Source organism: Trachypithecus francoisi, unplaced genomic scaffold, assembly GCF_009764315.1.
Source record: "Trachypithecus francoisi isolate TF-2019V2 unplaced genomic scaffold, Tfra_2.0 Lachesis_group0, whole genome shotgun sequence".
Taxonomy (NCBI): Eukaryota; Metazoa; Chordata; class Mammalia; order Primates; family Cercopithecidae; genus Trachypithecus; species Trachypithecus francoisi.
This window is the reverse complement of record NW_022681453.1, coordinates 143,118,525-143,145,578: the sequence shown is the minus strand read 5'-3', so window position 1 is coordinate 143,145,578 and position 27,054 is coordinate 143,118,525. Positions and strand designations below refer to the sequence as shown.

Sequence of the window (27,054 nt, the reverse complement as noted above, 5' to 3'; positions counted from 1 at the left end):
AACACACTGAAGAAGCTATCTGAGTCCAGTGTGAAAGCCAAATTCCTTCTGAATCTGTGATTTGGTGAAGCTCTATCTGTGAGGTATTTTTTGTGTGTGGAAGACTGAAAGTGAAGGGAAACAACTAAAAAAACAGACAAAAGCAGTGTACCTTATACTGGTTTCTTCCAACATAATGCCTGTGCCAAGAACTGGGCAGGACGGTGGCTCAAGCCTGTAATCCCAGCACTTTGGGAGGCCGAGACGGGCGGATCATGAGGTCAGGAGATCGAGACCATCCTGGCTAACACGGTGAAACCCCGTCTCTACTAAAAAATACAAAAAAATTAGCCGGGCGAGGTGGCGGGCGCCTGTAGTCCCAGCTACTCGGGAGGCTGAGGCAGGAGAATGGAGTGAACCCGGGAGGCGGAGCTTGCAGTGAGCTGAGATCCGGCCACTGCACTCCAGCCTGGGCGGCAGAGCCAGACTCCGTCTCAAAAAAAAAAAAAAAAAAAAAAAAAAAGAACTGGGCAGGAGAGAAACCAACAAAATGAATGTAATAACTTATCCTGAGGCACTCCCTCCATGCTGGCTTAGAGATCTCGCACACACAAAAACGCTCCTGTTTATCAGAAGCTGTCTCTCAGTACGCAGGCAGTTCTTCCCAAAAGCCCATCATGAAATAAGCTAAAAACAGGTGCAAGCGATGTACCGGCATGGGTTCCTGAGACTTGCCTTGCAGAAGTGGCCTTCCAAGTCACTGACTCTTGAAAACTCCAGAGAAAAACAGCGCAAGACGTGGGCAACAAAAAAATCCTGGTGCCTGCACCAAGTTCTTCTCCCAAAGCATGTTTTACTCATATAGGGCAAATTTCTGTCGGGGCCTCAGCTGCCTTTAGGAGAGTAAGGATTTGCAGGGGCACAGAGAATGCTTGTCAGTGTCTAAGGAGGAAACCCTGCCTCACTTATTTCAAATCTTACTTCTGGTTTTCTAAGCAAATTCGTCTTAGGATACAAAGCACATATTAGAGCTTCCTTCTTGCCTTAATGCAATTAAATTTGCAGCCATTCTGCAGAAGAACTGAAGCTCTTGGGTGAAAAGAAGGCTTAAATCATGCCATGAGATGTATGGGGGGAGGGGGCATTTGGGTATAGGTATTTTCCTGAAGGAAGAGAAAGGGGTGAATGTATTGGCAGCTGAGCTGTCCCTTCAAGGGGATATTGTGAAATAAGCTCAATAAGAACCTCTCCTTCAGAAGCGTGAAATGTTCCCAGAGGGGACAGGAGGATTCCTTTGTTGCAATGATGCAACCTCAGGTCATATGCTACGCACGTGCTGGAGCGTTTTCCTGAGTAACCTGAGGAAAATGTGGCAACAGAGAAAAACACTTGGCAAATACACGTAGCAGGCAGGTAGTGTTCACCTCCCTGGTTAAAGGAAAGGCACCCCACACATGCTCTCAGGAACTCTCCCTTCCACCCCTCCTCTTCCCCTACCCCACTTCCACCCCAGGGGCCACCGGAAGCAGCAGCAGCAAGCCCGGCTCCTCATCCCCTGCCATGATGTCTGCAAGTGGCTCTGGCTAGAAGTGGTGCTGATGAAGGGCTGTGGACGAGGGTCTCTTCTCCAGCCTCTTCACGTGGCAGGAGTGACAGAACAGGTGGTCCTCCAGCGGGTAACAGCGGTGGCCATCTTCATCATTGAGCTCCAGACCACAGTCCTGGGAGGAGGCAGACATGTCCAGGGGAAGCAAATCAAAACAGACTGCAAGACTGACCTGAAGGTCACAGTCCCCAAAATCAGCAGAGGGTGCTGTGTTTTTCTGTATAGGCAGGAAATGCCGGTGCAGAAACACAGCTCCCGCCCAGTGGAGGCCTGTCCAACACAGGAGACACAGCCACATAACACTTGCTGTGAACCACTTAAAATGTGCTGTCAGTGTAAACGCAGATTCCCAAGACTTAGGACAAAAAGAGGATGTAAAAATATTTCATGGGAAAAAGGAATGAGAGCATGTCCTCTGCAGGGACATGAATGAAGCTGGAAGCCATCATCCTCAGCAAACTAACACAGGAACAGAAAACTAAACCCCACATGTCCTCACTCACAAGTGGGAGTTGAACAATGAGAACACATGGACACAGGGAGGGGAATAAGACACACCAGGGCCTGTTGGGAGGTGGGGGTTGAGGGGAGGGAACTTAGAAGATGGGACAAAAGGTGCAGCAAACCACCATGGCACACGTATAATGTATACCTATGTAACAAACCTGCACACATATCCTATTTTTTTTTAGAAGAAATAAATTGTGGAGTTACAAAAAAAATCTCATGAGTAATTTTTTTATATTGATTACGTGTTCAAAAGATAATATTTGGAATTTTTTTTTTTTCTTTTTTGAGACAGTCTCCCTCTGTCTCCTAGGCTGTAGTACAGTGGTGCGATCTCAGCTCACTGCAACATCCACCTCCCGGGTTCAAGCAATTCTCCTGCCTCAGTCTCCCAAGTAGCTGGGATTATGCACGCACCTCCACATCTGGCTAATTTTTGTATTTTTAGCAGAGACAGAGTTTCACCATGTTGGCCAGGCTGATCTTGAACTCCTGACCTCAACTGATCTGCCTGCCTCGGCCTCCCAAAGTGTTGGGATTACAGGTGTGAGCCACCACGCCCAGTGAGATTTTTATTTATTTTTAATTTTTATTTATTTATTTATTTTTGAGATGGAGTCTCACTCTGTCACCCAGGCTGGAGTACAATGGCGTGATCTCAGCTCCACTGCAACCTCCGCCTCCTGGGTTCACGCCATTCTCCTACTTCAGCCTCCCAAGTAGCTGGGATTACAGGTGCCCACCACCACGCCCAGCTAATTTTTTGTATTTTTAGTAGAGATGGGGTTTCACCGTGTTAGCGAGGATGGTCTCGATCTCCTGGCCTCGTGATCTGTTCACCTCAGCCTCCCAAAGTGCTGGGATTACAGGCATGAGCCACAGCGCCTGGTCCTTGGTTTTTTATTTTTTTAAGACAGGGTCTTGCTCTGTCACCCAGAGGAGAGTGAGGTGACGTGATCCTAGCTTCCCAAGTAGCTGAGACTATAGGCACAGCATGCCTGGCTAATTTTTGTATTTTTAGTAGAGACAGGGGTCTCACTGTGTTGCCCATGCTGTTCTCAAACTCCTGGGCTCAAGTGATCCCCCTGCCTCGGTCTTCCAAAGTGCTAAGATTACAGGTATGGGCCCATGCCTGGCTGGATATTTTGAACTGAATAAAATAATTAATCTCACCTGTTTCTTTTAACTTTTTAATTGTGGCTACCAGAAAACTTAAAATGATACCATGACTTTAATTTGTTGCTCTCATATTTCTTTCTTTTTTTGAAATGGAGTCTCGCTCTGTCGCCCAGGCTGGAGTGCAGTAGCACAATCTCAGGTCACTGCAACCTCCACCTCCCGGGTTCAAGCAATTCTCCTGTCTCAGCTTCCCGAGTAGCTGGGACTACAGATGTGTGCCACCATGCCCACTAATTTTTGTATTTTTAGTAGAGATGGGATTTTGCCATGTTGGCCAGGCTGGTCTCGAACTCCTGACCTCAAGTGATCTGCCAGCCTTAGCCTCCCAAAGTGCTGGGATTACAAGTGTGAGCCATCGCACCTGGCCCCTTCTATTTCTTTTGGATAGCACTGGTCTAGAAAATGTGGAGAGGCCTGTTGAGCAAATGTCCTCACCTTTTTCTCCTGCAGTGACCTGGGGCACCTGGGGTCCCACAGCAACGATTCCCACCCATTTCTTCAGTGTTGGCAGTGGGACAAGTCTATATGAAGGACACCCCCGTTCTCTACTCACAAGGTCACCAAATGAATGTAATCTACTTCCATGGGTGAATTCACTTAATTGTGGCTGAAGTTTCATGGTCACCCTTCACAAGGGCTGGTGAGGGGCGATCCCTAGCTTTCCTAACCGTCATCAGCTACTAGTGCTTCTTCATCCTGGATTGGGACACGGGGCAGGAAGGGGCAAGCGGACCCCACCTGCCTTCACACCACCAGCTGACATGCCTGTTTCCAGGAGGGCCTTCCTGATTTCCAGGGCTTGGCTGAGAAACGGGCTTCTGGCAGACAGAACAGCCTACAAGCTGGAGGGGAGGGTGTCCCTTCCCCAAATCGCACACCTGCCTGACAATGTGGCCCCCAGACAGGACCTGAAACCCATGCTCTCCACCACCCTCCTAGCTCTGCAGCTTCAGGGATAGTAGCTCCAACAGTTGCAGGACTTGATAGTTCTGAATGTGCAAAAGAAAGACCTTTATACCTTGAGCATTTCCATCTTCTCCTATCTACCCTAAGAACCAGCCTTCACTCCATTTCCTACAGAAGTTCTAGAGGGCTGAACCTTGCCAGAATCTTGTTGACTGCCAAGAGGTCAACCCCAGTCAATGCAGGATGCTCTTCTCTTGGATGTCTACAATGGGCTCTGGGGGCTGGGTGGGGAGGGGCCTACCTCGCAGTGGTAACACTCCACATGGTAGTCTCTGTCCATGGACACGACACGGATGGTCTCATCTGAGCCCTGGGACCAAAGAAAAGCAAGAACACGCCGGAGAGACCTGTTAGGGGCCTGTCGGGCTTGATGTACCACAGGGTGGGGAGGGAAGAGGGTTTTGGGGTAACAAGTAGGTGGCCTCGGGAGAAGGTAATCAGGAGTACTTGTTGGAAAAAGAATACATTTAAGCTGATGAGAGGGAAAGTGGGAGGGACAGGAGCCCTTCCTTCTGGAATGTTGGAGTCAACACTGAAAGAAAGACTTACATGGACATTTATTTTAAAAAATGAATAAAAGACAAGTCTTTCTGCTCACCTGCTAATCTAAGAATTAGTATCAAGTAAGGGAGTTTGACCTGATCATGGGGACAAACCAGCACAAGAAGGGTACTGGGGTGGGGAAGCCAGTCAACAAGGAAGGGTGAGGACGTGACTTCTCTCAAAGGTGAGGTGTTTTTTTTTTTTTTTTTGGAGACAAGGTCTTGTTCTGTCACCCACTGGAATGCAGTAGCACCATCATAGCTCACTGCAGTCTCAAACTCTTGGGCTCAAGCAGCTAGGACTACAGGCACATGCCACCACGCTTGGCTAATTTTTAACAATTTTCTGTAGATATGAGGTCTTGCTATGTTGCCCAGGCTGTTCTTAAACTCTAGGCCTCAAGCAATTTTCCTGCCTGCCTGGGCCTCCTAAAGTGGTGGGATTACAGGCGTGAGCCACTGCACCAGGCCAGAGTTGAGATTTTTAAAAGGATACCTTAAAAGATGTAAGGACAGGACATGGATCTTGTAAATGAGCCCAGGGAGATATTCATGTCTTAGAAGCCCCTGGGAGCATGTCTGGAAAGGCATCTTACCTCAGGTGGAAGGATGGGAAGCCCACAGGCTGCACACTTGGGGGCCAGCACCCTGCGGGGAGAAACAAACCAGCAGTAAATGCACACTGTGTTGTTTCTGGGAGCAAAGCCCAGAGACAGACTTGCACTTGGAATCCACATAGAGCCTTCCTCCATGCTGCCTCCTGCCCTTTGCTCTCCTCCCTCACAGAATGTCTGGAACCTGGCTCACTTTGTGGAATATGCCTTAGTATTTGTTCCCCAGCTGCAATGAGGACATTGGCTGCCTCTCACTCTTTTGGGGACAGCACTAACCTATTTGTTTACACTCCTCATGGTGCCTAGCACAGGCCCAGGCAAACCAAGATTGGTGGGAACCAGCACTGCATAGGGGCCTTGTGAAGTTAGGTAATGCTGAAGCCACAGGGCTTGGTGGATTCCTCCCGAGGCCTAGCCAGGAATACGATTATTAGTTTTTTGTGCTCTGGTTTTTTTTTCACTAAACATGATTCTTTAACCTATTCCTGTCAATGCTGGCATTGACCAACCTCCCAAGATCCCTACTGCACCCCTCAAAACCATTAAGCCTTTGCTGGACTGTGATCTAAGGGCAGCTGGCAAACACAGTTCTGTCAGTTTCCACCGCTCACTCTACTGAGATCAGCTTGGCCTACACGAATGGGTCCTGTCTGCTCCCGTCCCTTCTTACTTGTGGTAATCTCGGACACAGTAGATCTTGTTCTCTGAGTCCACGGTGAAGGGCACCCCATCCAGACACTCATTACAGATGACACAGCGGAAACAGCCGGGGTGGTAGGACTTCCCCAGGGCTTGCAGGATCTGGAGGAGAGGCCAAGACTCAGTGGGGATTATAGGGAAGGATGGAATGGTGGAAGGGGAGAGAAATACATCAGTCCTAAGGATTACATGAGCAGTCACACACGGAGTACACTTACCCCCGAGTTTCACCTAGGAGAAAAGCAAGAGGTGATGGGGTGGGAAAGGCAAATCTGTTTAGATGAATACACAGAAGAGACCACCTAAGAATCTTTTTTCTGCAGCCTCTCACAGGGTCTCTGAGCTGGGAGGGAAAGAGGGCTCCTTTCCAACCCTCACCCAGAGCAGGAAACTCTTGCACAGTTCTTTATACGAAAGAGATGCTAAGGGAGGGATGGGCCAATCCCAGGGCCAAAATCCACCATGGAGAAGTGGGAAACGATGCAAAGCAGGGCCAGAGAAGGATCCATCCTTCCCAGATTTGGGAAGAAGCAAGTACTTGGAAAAATGGAAAGAAATTCCATGTGGAAATGGCAGAGCTCAAAAGGAACCCCTTCACTTCTGCCTCTTGGGTGCCCCTTCTTGCAGCTTTGACTCTGGAGCATGATGATTTAGAAGTTCTGACTCAACTCGATGACCTCAAATCCAAGTGTAATAAGTAAAGTTTCTCTGTTGTTGTTTTTAAATGCAATAGAGAGAAAGCCCCACAAACTTCTTCCTCTCAGTGTCATTTAATCTGGATCTGGATGGGATACCTGGAACTGCCAGAGCCAACCTGAAACCAGGACAGATCCAAGACATGGACAGCAGGAAAGAGAAGAGATGGAAAGAACATCCTTGGTGAGGTCCATAAGTAACTGATTTAACTCATCATGGAACCGCATACTTCCAAGCCTCTTTTTAGGTGAGATAAAATATCATTCCTATGAAGTCAGTGGTCCTCGAAGTGTGGCCCCTGGACACTTGTTAATAATGCACATTCTTGGACCCCATCCCAGATATCTTGAATCAGAAATTCTGGGGGTAAGCCTCGGCAGTTGGTATTTTAATAGGGTGATTCTGATATATATTAAAGTTGGAGGATCATTGGTTTAGCTCGAATTGAGTCTGGGTTTTTTCTATAATTTGCAGTTGAAAGCATCTTCACTGACTTCTAGGAGATTCATTTCTGCAATTGCCTGTGTCATGAAACCTAGCAAAAACAACTGAACTACAGAATCAACACGAGCAAGGTCACACCAAAACATGCATCTGCGAAGAATGTACAGAACGGTCATCAGCATCCAGCAGTGAGAACCACACAGAAAGCCTTCAAACAGGCTGAAGAAAGAGGATTTTGGATTTAGGGAAGACTTGTCAGTATACTGTGAGACCTGTGGGGAAAGAGATGCTGTGTTCCAGCTCCTTCTCCTGGAAGCCTCAGGCAGATAACTCCACATTGCACAAGCTCCAGCCAGGAAGGCAAGAGGAGGGCGTTGTTCTATTCCAGCTTTCCTCTGAATGCTCAGCTTTCAGGCTTCCTCATTCTCTCTTGGGTTTCACTACCCTTTGAGGACCCTCTCAATCTGCAGTAAGGCAAAACAGGAAGAACAACTGGCTGGGCTTCCAAAACCCATTTGGTAGTTTGGACCTTGGAATGAATTTTCCCCAAGATGAATGCTGTCTTGGCAGAAAGAGATCCTTAAATTAATTGAATTCACATTGTGCCTAAAGTAAGATTGGAAAAAGATGCCATTTTGCTGCATTGTGACTAGCTGTAATACTTTTTTTATGTGAGACTATGCCTGGTTCTAACCTGCAAGCCCAGAATGTACCCCTCTATTAACAAAAGGGTTTACAGGGAGACAATTTACACAGAGTTAGACAGCTGGGGTTCTGTCTAGACATTCACTAAAAGTTTTCAAGTCTAGAGAAGACCCGAAAGACTGAAGGTTCAACTTCATACTATCCCATATGGTAGAGATCTCACATCAAGAAATGGAGACTATTTCCCCCTCCCCTTGAATCAGAACTGGCTTTGTGACTTTCTTTAATTAACAGAAAGTAGAAGAAACAATGTTCTGAGATTTCTGAGTCAAAGGCTTAAGAAGACTGGTAGCGGGGGGCGGAGCAAGATGGCGAATAGGAACAGCTCCAGTCTCCAACTCCCAGCGCGAGTGACACAGAAGACCGGTGATTTCTGCATTTTCAGCTGAGGTACTGGGGTCATCTCACTAGGGAGTGCCAGACAATCAGTGCTGGTCAGCTGCTGCAGCCCGACCAGCGAGAGCTGAAGCAGGGCGAGGCATCGCCTCACCTGGGAAGCGCAAGGGGGAAGGGAATCCCTTTTCCTAGCCAGGGGAACTGAGACACACAACACCTGGAAAATCGGGTGACTCCCACCCCAATACTGCGCTTTAAGCAAACGGGCACACAAGGAGAATATATCCCACACCTGGCCGGGAGGGTCCCACGCCCACGGAGCCTCCCTCATTGCTAACACAGCAGTCTGTGATCTAACCGCAAGTCAGCAGCGAGGCTGGGGGAGGGGCGCCCGCCATTGCTGAGGCTTAAGTAGGTAAACAAAGCCGCTGGGAAGCTCGAACTGGGTGGAGCTCACAGCAGCTCAAGGAAACCTGCCTGTCTCTGTAGACTCCACCTCTGGGGACAGGGCACAGCTAAAAAACAACAAAAAAGCAGCAGAACCTCTGCAGACGCAAACAACTCTGTCTGACAGCTTTGAAGAGAGCAGTGGATCTCCCCACACGGAGGTTGAGATCTGAGAACGGACAGACTGCCTGCTCAAGTGGGTCCCTGACCCCTGAGTAGCCTAACTGGGAGACATACCCCACTAGGGGCAGTCTGACACCCCACACCTCACAGGGTGGAGTACACCCCTGAGAGGAAGCTTCCAAAGGAAGAATCAGACAGGTACACTCGCTGTTCAGCAATATTCTATCTTCTGCAACCTCTGCTGCTGATACCCAGGCAAAAAGGGTCTGGAGTGGACCTCAAGCAATCTCCAACAGACCTACAGCTGAGGGTCCTGACTGTTAGAAGGAAAACTATCAAACAGGAAGGACACCTATACCAAAACCCCATCAGTACGTCACTATCATCAAGGACCAGAGGCAGATAAAACCACAAAGATGGGGAGGAAGCAGGGCAGAAAAGCTGGAAATTCAAAAAATAAGAGCACATCTCCCCCTGCAAAGGAGCGCAGCCCATCGCCAGCAACGGATCAAAGCTGGTCAGAGAATGACATTGACGAGATGAGAGAAGAAGGCTTCAGTCCATCAAACTTCTCAGAGCTAAAGGAGGAATTACGTACCAAGCGCAAATAAACTAAAAATCTTGAAAAAAGAGTAGAAGAATTGACAGCTAGACTAATTAATGCAGAGAAGGTCATAAACGAAATGACAGAGATGAAAACCATGACACGAGAAATACGTGACAAATGCACAAGCTTCAGTAACCGACTCGATCAACTGGAAGAAAGAGTAGCAGCGATTGAGGATCAAATGAATGAAATGAAGCGAGAAGAGAACCAAAAGAAAAAAGAAGAAAAAGAAATGAACAAAGCCTGCAAGAAGTATGGGATTATGTAAAAAGACCAAATCTACGTCTGAGTGGGGTGCCTGAAAGTGAGGGGGAAAATGGAACCAAGTTGGAAAACACTCTTCAGGATATCATCCAGGAGAACTTCCCCAACCTAGTAGGGCAGGCCACCATTCAAATTCAGGAAATACAGAGAACGCCACAAAGATACTCCTCCAGAAGAGCAACTCCAAGACACATAATTGCCAGATTCACCAAAGTTGAAATGAAGGAAAAAATCTTAAGGGCAGCCAGAGAGAAAGGTCGGTCGGTTACCCACAAAGGGAAGCCCATCAGACTAACAGCAGATCTCTCGGCAGAAACTCTACAAGCCAGAAGAGAGTGGGGGCCAATATTCAATGTTCTTAAAGAAAAGAATTTTAAACCCAGAATTTCATACCCAGCCAAACTAAGTTTCATAAGTGAAGGAGAAATAAAATCCTTTACAGATAAGCAAATGCTTAGAGATTTTGTCAGCACCAGGCCTGCCCTACAAGAGACCCTGAAGGAAGCCCTAAACATGGAAAGGAACAACCGGTACCAGCCATTGCAAAAACATGCCAAAATGTAAAGACCATCGAGGCTAGGAAGAAACTGCATCAAATAACGAGCAAAATAACCAGTTAATATCATAATGGCAGGATCAAGTTCACACATAACAATATTAACCTTAAATGTAAATGGACTAAATGCTCCAATGAAAAGACACAGACTGGCAAACTGGATAAAGAGTCAAGACCCATCAATCTGCTGTATTCAGGAGACCCATCTCACATGCAGAGACATACATAGGCTCAAAATAAAGGGATGGAGGAAGATCTACCAAGCAAATGGAGAACAAAAAAAAGCAGGGGTTGCAATCCTAGTCTCTGATAAAACAGACTTTAAACCATCAAAGATCAAAAGAGACAAAGAAGGCCATTACATAATGGTAAAGGGATCAATTCAACAGGAAGAGCTAACTATCCCAAATATATATGCACCCAATACAGGAGCACCCAGATTCATAAAGCAAGTCCTTAGAGACTTACAAAGAGACTTAGACTCCCATACATTAATAATGGGAGACTTCAACACTCCACTGTCAACATCAGACAGATCAACGAGACAGAAAGTTAACAAGGATATCCAGGAATTGAACTCATCTCTGCACCAAGCAGACCTAATAGACATCTATAGAACTCTCCACCCCAAATCAACAGAATATACATTCTTCTCAGCACCACATCGCACTTATTCCAAAATTGACCACATAATTGGAAGTAAAGCACTCCTCAGCAAATGTCAAGAACAGAAATTATAACAAACTGTCTCTCAGACCACAGTGCAATCAAACTAGAACTCAGGACTAAGAAACTCAATCAAAACCGCTCAACTACATGGAAACTGAACAACTTGCTCCTGAATGACTACTGGGTACATAACGAAATGAAAGCAGAAATAAAGATGTTCTTTGAAACCAATGAGAACAAAGATACAACATACCAGAATCTCTGGGACACATTTAAAGCAGTGTGTAGAGGGAATTTATAGCACTAAATGCCCACAAGAGAAAGCAGGAAAGATCTAAAATTGACACTCTAACATCACAATTAAAAGAACTAAGAGGCAAGAGCAAACACATTCAAAAGCTAGCAGAAGGCAAGAAATAACTAAGATCAGAGCAGAACTGAAGGAGATAGAGACACAAAAAACCCTCCAAAAAATCAATGAATCCAGGAGTTGGTTTTTTGAAAAGATCAACAAAATTGACAGACCACTAGCAAGACTAATAAAGAAGAAAAGAGAGAGGAATCAAATAGATGCAATAAAAAATGATAAAGGGGATATCACCACCGACCCCACAAAAATACAAACTACCATCAGAGAATACTATAAACACCTCTATGCAAATCAACTAGAAAATCTAGAAGAAATGGATAATTTCCTGGACACTTACACTCTCCCAAGACTAAACCAGGAAGAAGTTGAATCCCTGAATAGACCAATAGCAGGCTCTGAAATTGAGGCAATAATTAATAGCCTACCCACCAAAAAAAGTCCAGGACCAGATGGATTCACAGCTGAATTCTACCAGAGGTACAAGGAGGAGCTGGTACCATTCCTTCTGAAACTATTCCAATCAATAGAAAAAGAGGGAATCCTCCCTAACTCATTTTATGAGGCCAACATCATCCTGATACCAAAGTCTGGCAGAGACACAACAAAAAAAGAGAATTTTAGACCAATATCCCTGATGAACATCGATGCAAAAATCCTCAATAAAATACTGGCAAACTGGATTCAGCAGCACATCCAAAAGCTTATCCACCATGATCAAGTGGGCTTCATCCCTGGGATGCAAGGCTGGTTCAACATTCGCAAATCAATAAACGTAATCCAGCATATAAACAGAACCAAAGAAAAGAACCACATGATTATCTCAATAGATGCAGAAAAGGCCTTTGACAAAATTCAACAGCCCTTCATGCTAAAAACGCTCAATAAATTCGGTATTGATGGAACGTACCTCAAAATAATAAGAGCTATTTATGACAAACCCACAGCTAATATCATACTGAATGGGCAAAAACTGGAAAAATTCCCTTTGAAAACTGGCACAAGACAGGGATGCCCTCTCTCACCACTCCTATTCAACATAGTGTTGGAAGTTCTGGCTAGGGCAATCAGGCAAGAGAAAGAAATCAAGGGTATTCAGTTAGGAAAAGAAGAAGTCAGATTGTCCCTGTTTGCAGATGACATGATTGTATATTTAGAAAACCCCATTGTCTCAGCCCAAAATCTCCTTAAGCTGATAAGCAACTTCAGCAAAGTCTCAGGATACAAAATTAATGTGCAAATATCACAAGCATTCTTATACACCAGTAACAGACAAACAGAGAGCCAAATCATGAATGAACTTCCATTCACAATTGCTTCAAAGAGAATAAAATACCTAGGAATCCAACTTACAAGGGATGTCAAGGACCTCTTCAAGGAGAACTACAAACCACTGCTCAGTGAAATCAAAGAGGACACAAACAAATGGAAGAACATACCATGCTCATGGATAGGAAGAATCAATATCGTGAAAATGGCCATACTGCCCAAGGTTATTTATAGATTCAATGCCATCCCCATCAAGCTACCAATGAGTTTCTTCACAGAATTGGAAAAAACGGCTTTAAAGTTCATATGGAACCAAAAAAGAGCCCGCACTGCCAAGACAATCCTAAGTCAAAAGGACAAAGCTGGAGGCGTCACGCTACCTGACTTCAAACTATACTACAAGGCTACAGTAACCAAAACAGCATGGTACTGGTACTAAAACAGAGATATAGACCAATGGAACAGAACAGAGTCCTCAGAAATAATACCACACATCTACAGCCATCTGATCTTTGACAAACCTGAGAGAAACAAGAAATGGGGAAAGGATTCTCTGTTTAATAAATGGTGCTGGGAAAATTGGCTAGCCATAAGTAGAAAGCTGAAACTGGATCCTTTCCTTACTCCTTATATGAAGATTAATTCAAGATGGATTAGAGACTTAAATGTTAGACCTAATACCATAAAAACACTAGAAGAAAATCTAGGTAGTACCATTCAGGACATAGGCATGGGCAAGGACTTCATGTCTAAAACACCAAAAGCAACGGCAGCAAAAGCCAAAATTGACAAATGGGATCTCATTAAACTAAAGAGCTTCTGCACGGCAAAAGAACTACCATCAGAGTGAACAGGCAACCTACAGAATGGGAGAACATTTTTGCAATCTACTCATCTGACAAAGGGCTAATATCCAGAATCTACAAAGAACTCAAACAAATATACAAGAAAAAACAAACAACCCCATCAAAAAGTGGGCAAAGGATATGAACAGACATTTCTCAAAAGAAGACATTCATACAGCCAACAGACACATGAAAAAATGCTCATCATCACTCGCCATCAGAGAAATGCAAATCAAAACCACAATGAGATACCATCTCACACCAGTTAGAATGGCAATCATTAAAAAGTCAGGAAACAACAGCTGTTGAGAGGATGTGGAGAAATAGGAACACTTTTACACTGTTGGTGGGATTGTAAACTAGTTCAACCATTATGGAAAACAGTATGGCAATTCCTCAAGGATCTAGAACTAGATGTACCATATGACCCAGCCATCCCACTACTGGGTATATACCCAAAGGATTATAAATTATTCTACTACAAAGACACATGCACACGTATGTTTATTGCGGCACTATTCACAATAGCAAAGACTTGGAATCAACCCAAATGTCCATCTGTGACAGACTGGATTAAGAAAATGTGGCACATATACACCATGGAATACTATGCAGCCATAAACAAGGATGAGTTTGCGTCCTTTGTAGGGACATGGATGCAGCTGGAAACCATCATTCTTAGCAAACTATCACAAGAACAGAAAACCAAACACCGCATGTTCTCACTCATAGGTGGGAACTGAACAATGAGATCACTTGGACTCGGGAAGGGGAACATCACACACTGGGGCCTATCATGGGGAGGGGGGAGGGGGGAGGGATTGCATTGGGAGTTATACATGATATAAATGATGAACTGATGGGTGCTGACGAGTTGATGGTGCAGCACACCAACATGGCACAAGTATACATATGTAACAAACCTGCACGTTATGCACATGTACCCTAGAATTTAAAGTATAATAAATAAATAAATAAATAAATAATAAAAGAAGACTGGTAGCTTTGACTTCCTATCTCTTGCTGTAAGGAAGTCTGAACTAGACTACTAAATGATTAGAGAGGGGCCTGGAGGGTGAGAGGTCATCTTGGATGTCCCAGTTCAACTGTGCTACCAGCTGAACAAAGTTAAGTAAGAGACCCCAGTCAATGCCACACAGAGCAGATGAATTGGCCTGCTGAATCCTGACCTAAATCCTGACCCACAGCACGAAGCTTGATGATAAATAAGAAATCACTGTTGTTTTAAACTATAAAGTTTGAGGGTAGTTTGTCATGCAGCAATAGATAAATGACATATCCTGAGGTTATCCAAAGAAGTCGTAGGATTACTAGAACTAAGAACAGGGTATAATCATACTTATAAATTCGGACCATGTTGACTTCATATGCACTAGGTTTGTCAGGACACTAAAAACAAAGTCAGGCCGGGCGCGGTGGCTCAAGCCTGTAATCCCAGCATTTTGGGAGGCCGAGACGGACGGATCACGAGGTCAGGAGATCGAGACCATCCTGGCTAATACGGTGAAACTCCGTCTCTACTAAAAAATACAAAAAAACCTAGCAGGGCGAGCTGGCGGGCGCCTGTAGTCCCAGCTACTCGGGAGGCTGAGGCAGGAGAATGGCGTAAACCCGGGAGGCGGAGCTTGCAGTGAGCCGAGATCCGGCCACTGCACTCTAGCCTGGGCGAAAGAGCGAGACTCCGTCTCAAAAAAAAAAAGTCAAATTCTGCTAAAGAAATAGAACCCTACAGAGTCTAGAAGATACCCGGGAAGGAGCGGTAAGCATATGTAGCTTCTGCCTACCTTCCACTGTGAGCATGGCGGAAGGGCCACGTTTCCCAGGGAAGTCTTGGCTACTAAAGAGGACACGGCTCTAACAGGACTAAGACCTCTGCTGAGGTCTGTTCAAGCCTGGGTGATAGTAGATATTCACCATAAATAGGGAGGACTCTGGGTCACTGATGTTTTATAAACGTTAGCATATAACCAGCAGAAATGAATGTTTATGTCCATGAAAGACATGCACAAGAGTGTTCACAGCAGCTTCATGCATAAATAGCAAAAAACTAGAAACCATCAAATCCCCATCAACATGAGATGGAGAAATAAATTGTGCTATATCCATACAATGGAATTTCACTTAGCAATACAAATCAATGAACTACCAACACAGGTAACAGTATGGATGAAGCTCAAAAACATATGTAATAAGACCTGAAAGCATCTATACTATAAGTTTCTATTTATATGAAGTTCCAGAACCAGCAAAATGAATTTCTGGCAATAGAAGTTGGAATAGTGGTTGCCTTTGTGGGAGTGGGGTCTTAAGTGGGAAGAGACAAGAAGGAACTTTCTGGAGTTTGGGAAGTGTTCTACACCTTCATCTGGGTGGTGGTTACAGGGGTATATGCACATGTGAAAACTCGTTCAGAGGTACACTTAAGATTTGTATCTTTTACTCTGAGTTACTTCTCAATAAAAAGGTAAAATTTAAAATACTAATGATTAGAAATTATCTTCTCTAGAATGAAATTAATGAGTCAGCATAGAGAGGGATTTAACTCTTTCCAACTAAAAGTATGTTATATAATCATTTCCTCTAATCAGTATGTTAAAGAACTTCTTAAAGGCTGATTTACAATGGTGAACAATTTGACCTTGTATTCATTAACCTCATAACCTAACCCTCTAGGGAAAAATTGTCTTCACCGAAGACCTGAAACCCAAGATCACCTCAGAGAGCCAGTGACTGAGCAAGGAATGGAATGTATAAAACCTGGTCCTTGCTCTGCTGTCTCAGAACTAAATGACAGGCCCAAAAAAACTCATCTTAGTAATGGTGTGAGCTGGGCACAACACAGGGAGAAAAACTTTGCTCCTCTGGCTTCCTCCATTTGACTCCAAGGTAGCTGAGATTTCTGCAGTGAAAACCGACCGTATTTAGCATCTCACCTGGGATGCCACAAGGATCACAGAGAAGCCAGAGGGAGGCCAGTGTGATTCAAACAGCCCAGAGGAGGAGAAAGCATTACCGGAAACATGACATCGTGTGCTCTAGATGGTTGAAGATGTTAATTCCAATAAAAGCCAGCAATGTGGGTTCTATTAGATCAAGCAAGCTGCACTTTATAGGGACGTCTTTTTTTTTTTTGAGATGGAGTCTCACTCTGTTGTCCAGGCTGGAATGCAGTGGTGCGATCTCGGCTCACTGCAACCTCTGCCTTCCGGGTTCAAGCAATTCTCCCGCCTCGGCCTCTCAAGTAGCTGGGACTACAGGCACACACCACCACTCCCGGATAATTTTTGTATTTTTAGTAGAGACGAGGTTTCACCGTATTGGCCAGGCTGGTCTCAAACTCCTGACCTCGTGATCCGCCCGCCTTAGTCTCCCAAAGTGCTGGGATTAAGGCGTGAGCCACTGCGTCCAGCCGTAACCACAAATCAAGATAAGAAACACTGTCCTCAATTATTAATATCTTTTTTCTCTAAACGCCACCTCCTCCACCTGAGATGCTGTTCTCCTCTTTGGCTGACCTACTCACCATGTCCATGATCAGATGTCCACAAAGAAAACACCTGTCAGCCGACTGCTGGAAACCAGAGTACTGCAGAAGAAAAAGAAAAGAAAGTTAAACCCAGACTGGGAAGACGAATCAGCCACCTCCCCACCAGCCAAGAGGATTATAAGGAATTTCTCAGAAAGATGTGTCACTCTGTGCAGAATTCTGTCATTCCCCAAGTACAACACAGCTGTGGGCTGAGTCACAGAATATCCTCTGCCACAAAAGCCATCACAAATACTAGTACCACTCACTCTAACAATGACTGTGTCTGGGCACCTACAGCATGCCAGGCTCTATGTAAGGGACTGCATATAGAGATGCTTTAATCCCATCTCAGTAGTTCTCAAAGAGCAGTTCCCTGGCATCACTTGAAAGCTTGTAAAAAATGCAAATCCTTGGGCTCCACTCCAGACCTACTGATTTGGAAACTCGGGGGGTGGGTTCTGGCAATCTGTGTTTTCACAAGACTTTCAGGGGATTCTGATGCATTCTCAAACCACCACTCTAATGCTTATGACAATTCTGCAAGGTCTACATTATTACCCAGAATCCTCAAATAGAAGCAGAGGGCAGCTCAGAGAGGTTAAGTGACCTTTTCAAGGTCACACAGCCAACAAAGGGTAAGGACAGGAATCAAATTCAACTCCGGTTTTGGTTAATACCTTTTATAGTTAGCTTCAAAGAAACTTGATAATTACCTACTTTACCTTACCTAAACACATACACACACAGAGTCTTGAAAGACATGAGGTACTTTCTTCAAAAAACATACTAGATGCTACACACTAGACTAGAAGTTTGGGTATAACAAACACAACTTACCTGGGGGAAACCTAATGAAAGGAAGGTGGGAAAAATTAAAAAGGGAAACTTTCTGCAACTCTACACCATGTGGTGGAGGTTTCTGTCATCTGGCACCTACGCCCCATTCTGGGGGTAATAATTCTTTATTTTCATTTGGGATCCAGCCCCCAGCCCCACACCACGTGGCTCCCATCACCATGTGGGCTGGCTCCACGCCAGGGCCCAGGCAGGGCATTGACAGACCTGGTCCCTCAGAGCCTTGCACTCCTCCAGCACTGATAGTTTTTCCAAGGGCGGGCATGTGGCCCAGTAAGAGCCAATGAGACTCCAGGAGATGTCTGTTAAGGATTCCGAAGGAGGGACTGGCACTCTTGCCCGTTGGATGTGAAACTGAGAGAATGTAAACTCTGGGGTCCTGCCAACATCTGGCCATCACACAGGACCTGAGACTGAAGCTACCACTGAGACACAGGGCCAAAAACTGTGGAGAAAATGACTCCTGAGGCACTGCTGGAATAATTTCCTTTTTACTTAAGCCCGTTTGGGTTTGCTTGTCTGTTTCGGGCCAACAGGAGTCATAATGAATCAACTTTTCAGTGAAAACCAAATAGAGCTTTTCTCCAAGGGAAGGCAGGGAGAAGCTGGCCCTGAGCCCATCTCTGCATCTCACATTCCTCATCCCTGAGATGACAGGGTCATTTCAACCACCATCTATCAAGCACCCACTCTGCATGGCATCGTGTTAGAATCTGCAGGTGTGAAGGTGAAGACACATGTTCTTTCCACCCTGGGAGCTGTCAGTCAATGGAGGAGAGACTTGTAAACAGACATAATGCTCAGGACTAACAGCCCACAGCCCTGCCAGGGCAGGTCCCGGGCGTCATGGCAGCACAGAGGAGCTCCTCCATGGTGGGAGCAGGAGGGACAGGAAGGCTGTTGGGGGGCTCTGGGAAAATAAAGGGGCAAGACATTGCAAGCAGGAAATGGCCCAAGCAAAGGCATGAAGGCATGAGGTTGCACAGGTATGGGAAGCTGAGGAGTCCAGACCTTGGAGGGCTTCTGAGCGTGCTTTCTACCCTACACATGCTGGGACCAAGCAGGCCAGGTTTATGCCCTATAAGGCCTCTTGATGCGGGGGTGTGGAGGCCGTTAAGCTAGGCTGGCTGAGCCATGCCGGAGGTATGAACGGAGGCAGAACTGTGGAAGACATGGCAGCACAGAGTTCAACGCCTGGCTGCATTCAAGGAGGTGGGGTTGAGGACACACCTAGGAGGCAATTCTCACAGATCAGGACCCAAGGCAAGGGTCTTGGTTCACACAAGTATGGTGAGAGGCTGGTATGTGAGAGGCTGGGACACAGCCCAGGGGACATGTCCAGGGGCCAGTGGGATGCCAGCCGCTGGCCTCAGAGGTGCGGTAGGGCTAGAGCTCAGGTCTGGGAGTCACTGGCACATGGATGAACTTTCAGTCCATGGGAGAAGCTAGATTCCCAGAGAGAGTGGGATGAGAAGAAGAGAGCCCAGGTCTCAGTCCAGAGGTCTAAGAGGAGGAGTCCAGGATGGTGGAAGAGGCAGAACTGCAGAAAGCAGCAAGAGGATAGGCCAAGTGACCCCACAGTTTCTTCAAAGTACAAGGCTGTGTGGTTTGCCATTGGCCTCAGGAACACGGCCACCCCCATGTATCTACAGAAGGAAAGGCAGGGCCCCTCTCTCCAGCAGTGCAGCTTCCCTGTGCGCTAGCCCAGGTCCCCCCAGGCCCCTGCCCTCTGACTCTGGCCAGGACATGCAAGGAGAGGCTTCGGTGACACACTCACCAGGAAGTCTTCTTCACAAAACACTTTGCCGTTGACAAAATAAAAGGCTTTTCCTCTCAGCTTCCGGCCTAAGGAAAAACACACAAAGACAGAGCAAAAAAGAAAAATTTTAATATGCAGTGGAAAAAGTGCAAAGTGAAAAGCAAAATCTTTAGGCAGAAATAAACACGTAAAAACCGCCAACTGTCAATGACACTTTCCAGTTCCTAAAAGATGCCGTGGCCCTCGGCGAGAGGCAGGCAGGCTGAGGCTGGGAGGTAGGGTGCCCTGGCAGGTGCTATTTGGCAAAAAGACTCAAGGGCTGACTTGGAAGTCATCCTACGCTCACCTTCCAGCACCTCCTCTCTGCTTGGAAAGACACCAGCAAAGCATTTGGTGGCGGGACAGCAGAGGCAACACAAGAGGGCGTCTGGGCAAGTCTCTGGTGAAGATGCAGTTTCCCACAGGCATTTAGGATAGTCACCTTGGACATACGCTTCAGGACCACTCTGACCGCCTATCAAGAGAGTCCTATACATTGGTTAACTATGATTTTCCTATCTTTTTCTCGCCTAAACTGTAGAAAACACACATTGTTGGAAGGATATTTTTGTTTTCTCTTGACCTAAAATGAGTGAGCAGGAGTGGGAGAAGTTCAAAGCACCCTGATTCCTTGGAGGGAACTGTTGCTTCCATAAGGCTAACACAGGTAAACATCCTTTATCAGTCCCTCTCATCTCTTATGGAAAACACAATGGGGCTGTGAGCTCAAGGTCGGCAGAGGCATCATTAGGGTGTCCCGGGATCCCCTACTTGGCAGTATTCACAGATCTGAGGGCATTTCCAGTGCCAGGCTCAACACATACTCAACAGGCAATGCGGGGGCTTCGGAAACTGAATGAACTCTCCGCGAAAAGTTAAACAAGCCCTTTGGGCCAGGGTCCACAACATGAAAGTAAAATCACCAACGTCACAAACAGTGCCCGAGATACAGAGAAACCCACCAGACAAACACTGGCTGCCCTCACCTGGTGACGCCCACAAGAGGCAAAGCAGCGCAGAGCAGATAGCGACAAGACTGTCAAAGAACACTCCTCAGACCTCAGAGAGGACCCTGAAAGCATCAATGCAGCGGAAAAGGCATAAAAAAGGAAGTAACTTTAACTACAAATACAAAAACCTCCAGATGGATGAAAGCCCTAAGTATAAAAAACAGAAACTAGTATAAGAAACTACAGGCTGGAATCCCAGCACTTTGGGAGGCCGAGGTGGGTAGATCACAAGGTCAGGAGATGGAGACCATCCTGACCAACATGATGAAACCTCACCTCTACTAAAAATACAAAAATTAGCTGGGTGTGGTGGTGTGTCCCTATAATCCCAGCTACTTGGGAGGCTGAGGCAGGCGAATCGCCTGAACCCGGGAGATGGAGTTTGCAGTGAGCTGAGATCATGCCACTGCATTACAGCCTGGTAACAGAGCAAGACTCCGTCTCAAAAATAAATAAATAAATAAATAAATAAATAAAAAGAAAAAGAAAAAAAGAAACTGCAAGCTTTTTAATTTTCTATTTTGTGATATTTTATTTATTTTTATTATAAGAAAAGAAAGTCTGACTTCAGCATGGAGAATGATTTTGTAGATAAGACATAAAAAGCACATCACATGAAGGCTGACTGAACAATAGACATCGAAAATGTAAACTTCTATACAAGAAAAAAGAGCATAAGCAAGGTTTAAAAGATGAAAATGCTGAAAATCCAGCCTGCTCCCCAGCAGGGAGGCAGAGGCAAGGGTCCCAGGACAGGGCTTGAGGCCGCATGGAGAGCGTGGAGAAGGAGGTGGCAGAAGTGCTCAGCTGTCCTGGCTGCAGGTAAGACATGGAGGCAGGAACAGAGGTGCTGAAGAGCCAAGAGACTAAGGCTAGGAAAGAAATGAGGACTCTTGGCTGATCACCCACTTTCATGCCTCTGTGCTTTGCTTAACTGGATGGCCCTTTCCTTCAGACCTGGCCAGACCCTTCTGATATAGTTTAGATATTTGTCCCCCCGCAAATCTCATGTTGAAATATAATCTCCAATGCTGGAGGTAGGGTCTGGTAGGAGGTGATTGGATCATGGAGTGGTTTCTCATGGTTTAGCACCATCTCCCTTGGTGCTGTTGTGGTGATAGTGAGTTCTCGTGAAATCTGGTCGTTTAAAAGTGTACAGCACCTGGCCGGGCGCGGTGGCTCAAGCCTGTAATCCCAGCACTTTGGGAGGCCGAGACGGGCGGATCACGAGGTCAGGAGATCGAGACCATCCTGGCTAACATAGTGAAACCTCGTCTCTACTAAAAATACAAAAAACTAGCCAGGCGAGGTGGCGGGCGCCTGTAGTCCCAGCTACTCGGGAGGCTGAGGCAGGAGAATGGCGTGAACCCGGGAGGCAGAGCCTGCAGTGAGCTGAGATCCGGCCACTGTACTCCAGCCCAGGCGACAGAGCCAGACGCCGTCTCAAAAAAAAAAAAAAAAAAAAAAGTGTACAGCACCTCCCACTCTCCCTCTCTTCCTCCTGTTCCAGCTACATGAGGTGCTTTGCTTGCTCCCCCTTTGCCTTCCGCCATGATTGTAAGTTTCCTGAGGCCTCCCCAGAAGCCAAGCAGATGCTAGCATATGCTTCCTATACAGCCTGCAGAACCATGAGCCTCTTTTCTTTATAAATTACCCAGTCTCAGGCATTTCTTTATAGAAATGCAAGAATGGACTAATACATCTTCTTTGCTGTGGTGGTCATTGCTACCAGATCTAGTGTTGTCTGAATGTTTCCCCGGCCCTCCTGTTGGTTCCTATAGGACTTTTTAATACTTTGAGTATATGCTACATTCCTTGAGGATATAGCTAAGTCAGCGTCATACTTGGAGGGGAGAGCTTGGCAATACTCTAACAGAGTGCAGTACATGTTGAGTTAAAGAAAAAAGGAAGAGTAAGCCATGGATCAGAAGATGGCCAAAGCACATATAAAATGATAGTATCTGGCCGGGCACAGTGGTTCATGCCTATAATCCCAGCATTTTGGGAGGCTGACACGGGAGGATCACTTGAGATCAGGAGTTTGGGACTAGCCTGGCCAACATGGTGAAACCTCGTCTCTACAAAAAATACAAAAATTGGCTGGGCGCAGTGGCTCAAGCCTGTAATCCCAGCACTTTAGGAGGCTGAGGCGGGTGGATCACCTGAGGTCAGGAGTTCAAGATCAGCCTGGCCAATATGGTGAAACCCCACCTCTACTAAAAATACAAAAAAGTTAGCTGGGCATGGTGGCATGCACCTGTAACCCCAGCTACTCGGGAGGCTGAGGCAGGAGAATTGCCTGCACCTAGGAGGTGGAGGTTGTAGTGAGCCGAGATCGTGCCACTGCACTCCAGCCTGGGTGACAGAGGGACTCTGTCTCAAAAAAAAAAAAAAAAAAAAAAGCCAGGCATGGTGCCATGCACCTGCAGTCTCAGCTACTTGGGAGTCTGAGGCAGGAGAATCATTTGAACCCAGGAGGTGGAGATTGCAGTGAGTCAAGACTGGGCAACAGAGCAAGACTCTGTCTCAAAAATAAATAAATAAAATAAATTAAAATGCTATTAGTATCTAAGACACAAAGAACACCAATGAATCAATAAGAAAAAGATAAATAACCCAATGGGGGAAATGAGCAAAGGGCAGGAAGAGAAAGTGCATAGAACAGAAAACCTGTTATACCTTAGGCAATAACCAGGATTATTAATCATAACCCCAATATCTATAATAAAAAGATGCTCTACCCTATCAACAATCAGGATAATGTAAACTAAAACCACAATGAGATTCTATCTCACTTTCATAGACTGGCAAAAATTACTAAATCTAATAGCATGTCTTGGAAGGTGTGGGACAAAAGGAGCCCTTTCACACTGGTGGGAGTGTCATCCACTGGGATGACTACTTGGGAACAATTTGTCAAGGGCCAATAGATCTGAAAACCCACATAATCCACAAGACTTCTAAGGTTACCCCTTGAGAAGATTAACCAAATATGCATGAGGACACACATGTATGGATGTTCACGGCAATGTTGTTATGGAAAAACTGCAAGCGTCTTCAGTGTTCACTAGATATGAGAATTGATCAACAGACAAAGAAACTGGAGCTATATTTACTGGATGCGATACCAGACAGCAGCCAAAATGAAAGGACTAGATCTATGCATATCATTATTAATTGAACTGAACACCAGTGCAAATAAGGCAAAATGCCTGAACATACACCAATGATTGTATATGTGTAAGTTTGAGTGTGCACACACATACACAAACTAGTACTGTTTTTTTGTTTTGTTTTGTTTTGAGATGGAGTCTCGTTCTGTCACCCAGGCTGGAGCACAGTGGCACAATCTCGGTTCACTGCAACCTCTGCCTCCCAGGATCAAGTGATTCTCCTGCCTCAGCCTCCTGAGCAACTGAGATTACAGGCACTCACTACCACATCCGGCTAATTTTTGTATTTTTAGTAGAGATGGGGTTTTGCCATCTCTAAAGAGATGGTGGCCAGGCTGGTCTGAAACTCCTGACTTCAAGTGATCCACTCACCTTGGCCTCCCAAAGTGCTGGGAATACAGGTGTGAGCCACCATGCCTGGCCACAAACTAGTACTATACGTTTTTTATTGATAGTAGTATATATGGTAACAGTAGGAAAATTTCAATTCATAATAGCAGCTGCCCTAGGGAAGGAAGGGAGAGGACGGGAAAAGGAATCAAGATGATTCCAATTTTTATATAACATTTTATTTCCTTTATAAAAATACAGAACCAAAGCTACAATGTAAAAAGGTCTGTGCATTCTGAGTGATAGGTAAATAAGGATTATTTCCTATAGTACTTTCCAGTAGGTTTTAAAATACACACACAATTTTTATATAATATTTAATTTCCTTTATAAAAAATACCAAACCAAAACTACACTGTAAAAATGTCTGTGCATTCTGGGTGATAGGTAAATAAGGATTATTTCCTATAGTTCCTTCCAGTAGGTTTTACACACACACACACACACACACACACACACACACACATTTTCATGAAACACCATAAACCAAAAGGCAATAACAAACTAGAGCAAACATCTATACTATATGACAGAAAAGGATTTAACTCTAAGATGACAATAACTCAGGTAACATTCCCATATAAAAAATGGGTAAAGAATAGGCAGACAAACCACAAAAGAAGTATAAATGATCAATAACTATAAAATAAAATCTTTAGCTTTCCTCATGATTTAAAAAATATTGCTGCCAGGCACAGTGGCTCACACCTGTAATTCCAACACTTTGGGAGGCCAAGGTGGAGGGATCATTTGAACCCAGGAGCTCAAGACCAGCCTAGGCAACAGAGCAAGATCTCATCTCTACGAATAATAATAATAAAAAAACATTAGCTAGCTGTAGTGGGGCATGTCTGTAGTCCTAGCTACTTAGGAGGCTGAGCTAGGAGGATCACTTGTGCCTAGAGATTGAGGCTGCAGTAAGCTGAGATCACACCTGTGCACTCCAGCCTGGATGAAAGAGACTCTGTCCCTCCAAAAACAAACAAACAAACAAAAACAAAAAACCCTATGCTTTACCTATGGGACTAGCAAAGCTTAGAAAGAATGATAACCCCAGTGTCAGTAACGACACAGACAAACAGGTACTTGTTCACACTCTGCAAGGGATAGCAGAAGCTGAAACAAGCTCTTAGGAGAGAAATTTGGTATTAAAAGTCAGTGGAATTTAGAAAGTTCAGATATTTTCTCCCCAAAAATTCTGTTTCAGGAATTTATCCTAGGGAAATCATCATCTCAGCTTTATTTATAATAGCTTGCTAAAAATGAGCATCAAATGTCCAACTCCTATTAAATCATGACCCATCCACATGTTGGAATATTATGCAGCCATAAAAAGATTGTTTTCAAAAAAAGATTTATTGACAGGGAAAAATACTTAAAATATTTTAAAGGAAGTATGCAAGTATGTGGGTTAGTTATGAACACACTTACATGTATGATGGCAGAATTATGTGTACACTCATACACATAAGATGTAACAGTTATGAACACACTTACATGTATGATGGCAGAATTATGTGTACACTCATACACATAAGATGTACACCAAATTTTAAGTCATTATCTTTGAGTGTAAGAAATAGGTGATTTTCAATTACTGTTTTTTCCTGTAATAATTATGCATTATTTTTACAACCTGAAACGCAGTTTAATGGAGTAGCGGAATGTGGGTGGGGGTGCGAGGAAGGGGCAATAGGACTTACACAGAAGGCCACAACTCTTTAGGTCTCCAAAGCTGCTCTCCTGTCCTCCCCTCAAAGTTACTGTTGCCCTCTCTTCTAGAAGGTCCCCATCCTTGAACATTCGCAGTATTTTCTGACTCTCTAAACTGGGGTACCGAGAATGTCTACCTACAGCTGGATGATCTCAGGGTTCATCAGCAGAACCCCCTTGACAGCCATGGACATTAATTTGTTATTAACTTAAACTTTCCTCTCTATAAAGGGACTCCGGAGAACTCAAAGTTTTAGAAAAGAAAATGAGAACTAATTAGAGTATCTTTCCCATGTTTTTCCCACATCGGACACCTACCCAGGTGACAGCTGATCTGCTGCCCTCCGTCCCTCCCCAGGAACAAGGTGACGAGGACACAAACAGCCCACCTGGCTGGGTGCGGTGGCTCACGCCTGTGATCCCAGCACTCTGGGAGGCTAAGGCAGGTGGACCCCTTGAGGTCATGAGTTCGAGACCAGCCTGGCCAACATGGCAAAACCCCATCTCCACTAAGAATACAAAAATTAGCCTGGCATGGTGGCGTGCGCCTATAATCCTAGCTACTTGGGAGGCCGAGGTAGGAGAATCGCTGGAACCTGGGAGGCAGAGGCTGCAGTGAGCTAAGATCGTGCCATTGCACTCCAGCCTGTATGACAGAATGAGACTTCGTCTCGGGGGAAAAAAAAAAAAAAGACAGCCCACCTAAGACGAGCTGCTCAACCAGAAAGCAAAACTATTCACACACTATCTGATCACAAACAAAGTCCAAATCTTTATTTGTGGAGCTCCCCAGTTTCACCGCTTCCTTCTCGGAACTCCGGCAGGGTAAACTCATTTCTGATGAGAGGAAAGGAGGTGGGGCTGCAGTTGCAGACGGGGTCCTTAGAGGGAGCGAGGAGGCCACCAGGAAACGGCGCAGGACTTCAGAGCTTGGGCTTCTGATCCAGTGTATGGAGAACACAGCAAACAGCACTCTGGTTCCAGGAATGGGGTTAGCAAGTTCTAAGGAATCTGAGTTGGAAATCAATGTTTTGTGTAATAGGGTGAAGATCACCTCTATTCCAAAAATCACAGAGGAAGATCACTGAATAAGCAGAAGCACTGAACCTTCTAGTGTTAAGAAACAAATTAAACAGGAGCTTTTT

At 45.3% G+C, this 27,054-nt stretch overlaps 1 protein-coding gene across 2 annotated transcripts in view; it reads right to left on the bottom strand.

Annotated features, from left to right (window-relative positions):
- Positions 1-505: 505 nt before the first annotated feature.
- The window catches only part of LIMD1 (LIM domains containing 1), a 93,620-nt gene continuing 67,071 nt past the window's right edge, over positions 506-27,054 (bottom strand). For both annotated transcript variants that reach the window (XM_033212321.1, XM_033212322.1), the window contains 6 exons: positions 19,603-19,670; positions 16,965-17,027; positions 6,064-6,194; positions 5,376-5,427; positions 4,479-4,547; positions 506-1,700 (listed from right to left, as the gene is read on the bottom strand). In XM_033212321.1, coding sequence (XP_033068212.1) covers positions 1,563-1,700; positions 4,479-4,547; positions 5,376-5,427; positions 6,064-6,194; positions 16,965-17,027; positions 19,603-19,670 — 521 coding nt within the window. In that variant the 3' untranslated portion in view covers positions 506-1,562. The remainder of the gene's footprint in view (positions 1,701-4,478; positions 4,548-5,375; positions 5,428-6,063; positions 6,195-16,964; positions 17,028-19,602; positions 19,671-27,054) is intronic.